General features: G+C 36.4%; 1 protein-coding gene across 1 annotated transcript in view; it reads left to right on the top strand.

Moving 5' to 3' along the window:
* ZNF441 (zinc finger protein 441) overlaps positions 1 to 2967 on the top strand; it is a 22012-nt gene extending 19045 nt beyond the window's left edge. Inside the window, exon 4 of the mRNA XM_011994069.1 lies at positions 36 to 2967. Coding sequence (XP_011849459.1) covers positions 36 to 808 — 773 coding nt within the window. The 3' untranslated portion in view covers positions 809 to 2967. The remainder of the gene's footprint in view (positions 1 to 35) is intronic.
* The last annotated feature ends 295 nt before the right edge of the window (positions 2968 to 3262 follow it).

The raw sequence follows: 3262 nt of genomic DNA, 5'->3' as shown, positions 1-3262 counted from the left end.
AAAAGCCTTCATTTGTTGCACTTACCTTCAAATACATGAAAGAATTCACACTGGGGAGAGACCCTATAAATGTAAACAATGTGGAAAAGCCTTCAGGTCTTCCAATTACATTCGAGTACATGAAAAGACTCACACTGGAGAAAAGCCCTATGAATGTAAGCAGTGTGGAAAAGCACTTTCTCATCTGAAAAGCTTTCAGAGACACATGATAATGCACACTGGAGACGGACCTCATAAATGTAAGATATGTGGGAAAAGCTTTGATTCTCCCAGTTCATTTCGAAGACATGAAAGAATTCACACTGGGGAGAGACCCTATAAGTGTAAACTATGTGGGAAAGGCTTCAGGTCTTCCAGTTACATTCAACTACATGAAAGGACCCACACTGGAGAGAAACCCTATGGTTGTCAGCAATGTGGGAAAGCATTATCTGATCTCTCAAGCTTTCGAAGACACATGATAACGCATACTGGAAATGGACCTCATAAATGTAAGATATGTGGGAAAGGCTTCGATTATCCTAGTTCAGTGCAAAGACATGAAAGAACTCACACTGGAGAGAAACCCTATGAATGCAAGGAATGTGGGAAAGCCTTCAGTCATTCAAGTTACTTACGGATACATGAAAGAGTTCATACTGGGGAGAAGCCGTATAAATGTAAGGAATGTGGGAAACCATTCCATTGTCCCAGTGCCTTTCATAAACATGAAAGGACCCACAGTGTAGAGAAACCCTATAAGTGTAAAGAAGGTGGGGAAACATTTCATTGTATCAGTTCCTTTCATAAGCATGAAGGGACCCACTAGAGAAAACCCCTGTGAGTGTTGAACATGTGGGAAAGCCTTAAGTACTTTCAGCTTCTTACAAATACACAAAAGGACTCACACTGAAAAAAGTTGTATGATTGTAAAAATGTACTAAAACCTTCCATTTTTTTCGGTACCTTTTGAAAACATGACCAAACTCATACTTTAAAAAAATATGTATAATGAATATGAGGAATATGAAAAAGACTTTCTTTCGCTAGCAAACTTTCAAAGGTGGATATTATGACATACTAGCAGTGGACCTTACTACTGTAAGGAATGTAGAAATGCATTTACTAGTCCTAATTCATTTCAGTTACATGAAAGATTTCAAATTGCAGAGAACCACTATGAATGTAAACAATGTGGTGAAGCATTAAGTAGCTTCAGTTTCTGTTGAATACAGTCCTCCTTAGTTTCTGAGGTGAATTGATTCCAACACCCTCGGGAATACCTATATTCAGAGATATTCAAGTCCCTGATATTAAACAGCATGTTTGCATATAACCTAGGCACATTCTTCTGTATATTTTAAATCATTTCTAGATTACTTATAATACACAATGCATTGTAAATTCTATATAAGTTGCTTTTGTATTGTTTAGGGAATCATGACAAGAAACAAGTCTACATGTTCAGTACAAACACAGCTGTCATTGTCCTAAGTACATGTTCATGTCAGCAACAATGTCAGGATCTGTGGAGTTTGCGAGTGTAAGATCTTTAAATGTTGAAGGTTCCATCTCTATAATTGCAGCTGCTTTAGCTACAAATATTATAGGAAGCTGTTCCTTCTTTTTCTTTACGTCACCAAACCTTCCAGTGGTTATAGGCATTTTGTTATCCTTCAAGTGACCTGGAACTTTTGTTGTATTACAGGATTGTACCTGAAGATCACATTCTTTAACAGTTGTACCTACTGAATCTATAAAACTACTGGGAGAAAACATTTTGAAAATACTTCAGGACATTGGTTTAGGCAAAGATTTTATGGCTAGTACCTCAAAGCACAGACGAAAAAGACAAAAATAGACAAATGAGACTATATTATACTAAAAAGTAGCTGTGCAAAGTAAAGGGAACAATGAGTGCAGAGAAAACCTGTTGATTATGATAAAATATTTGCAAACTATGTGACAAGGGACTAATATCCAAATATACAAGGAACTCAAACATCTCAACAGCAAAAAATATAAATAATCCCATTAAAAGTGGGAAAAGGACATGAACAGACAATTCTCAAAAGAAGACATGCAAATGGCCAAAAAGTATATGGAAATATGTGCAACATCACTAATGGTTAGGAAAATGCAAATTGAAACCACAATGAGATACCCTACTTAGAGCTGTTTTTACTAAAAAAGATAAAAAACAACAAATGCTGATGAGGATGTGGAGAAAAGAAAACTCACTGTTGGTCAAAGTGTAAGTTAGTACAACCACTGTGGAAAACAGTATGTAGATTTCTCAAAAACCTAAAAATAGAACCACCATATGATCCAGCAAACCCAGTATATCCACAGGAAAAACAATCAATATATCAGAGAGATTCACACTTGCATATTTATCACAGCACTATTCACAATAACAAAGATATGGAATCAATCTAAGCATCCATCAGTGGACACATGGATAAAGAAAATGTGGTTTATGTACACAGTGGAATACTATTTGGCCATAAAAAAAGAATAAAATGCCATTGCTAACAACATGGATGGAGCTTGAGGTCATTATGGTAAGTGAAATAAGCCAGGCATAGAAAGACAAATGCCACATGTTCTCACTTATATGTGGGAGGTGAAAAACTTGATCTCATGGAGATAGGGAGTAGAATAGCAGGTATCAGAGGCTGAGAAGGGGAAATGAAGAGAAGTTGGTGAATACGTACAAATTTCCATTTACATCAAAGGAGTGAGTTTGAAAGCAAACTAGAGTGAACTATAGTTAGCAGTAATATATTGCATATGTCAAAGTAGTTGGAAGAGAGGACTTGAAATGTTACCAACACATAGAAATGATAAATACTCAAGAGATCATGGATACCCCAAATACCCTGACTTGACCATTACACATTCTATGCATGCAACAAATACGTGTACCTTATATATATGTAAAATATGTATCAATAAAAGAAAATATATAAAATAGTTTTAAAATAACACTATTGTTAGGTGCGTGTGGGCTGAGGAACAGCCTGAGGTGTAAACTTCAGTTCTTCTCGGGTCTTTTCTTAGTTGCACCTGTTCCTGGGCATGTGTGGTAACTTTCTAATTTTCTCTGTATGGTTATTTTTGCACAACCTAATTTTCAGTGGCTCTCAAAAGGAGAGGAATAAAAACATTATGGGAAAAATAGAAGGCACCAGCCTGGAAGTCACTTCAGATGGAGGGCAAGGGCCTTTGAAAAATGGAGAGAGATGTAGCAGCAACAATCACCATCCACTTCTTTGTCTGT

Source organism: Mandrillus leucophaeus, unplaced genomic scaffold (assembly GCF_000951045.1).
Source record: "Mandrillus leucophaeus isolate KB7577 unplaced genomic scaffold, Mleu.le_1.0 Scaffold440, whole genome shotgun sequence".
Lineage (NCBI taxonomy): Eukaryota > Metazoa > Chordata > Mammalia > Primates > Cercopithecidae > Mandrillus > Mandrillus leucophaeus.
Note: the sequence above shows the minus strand (reverse complement) of the source record. Positions and strands in the feature narration are given on the sequence as shown.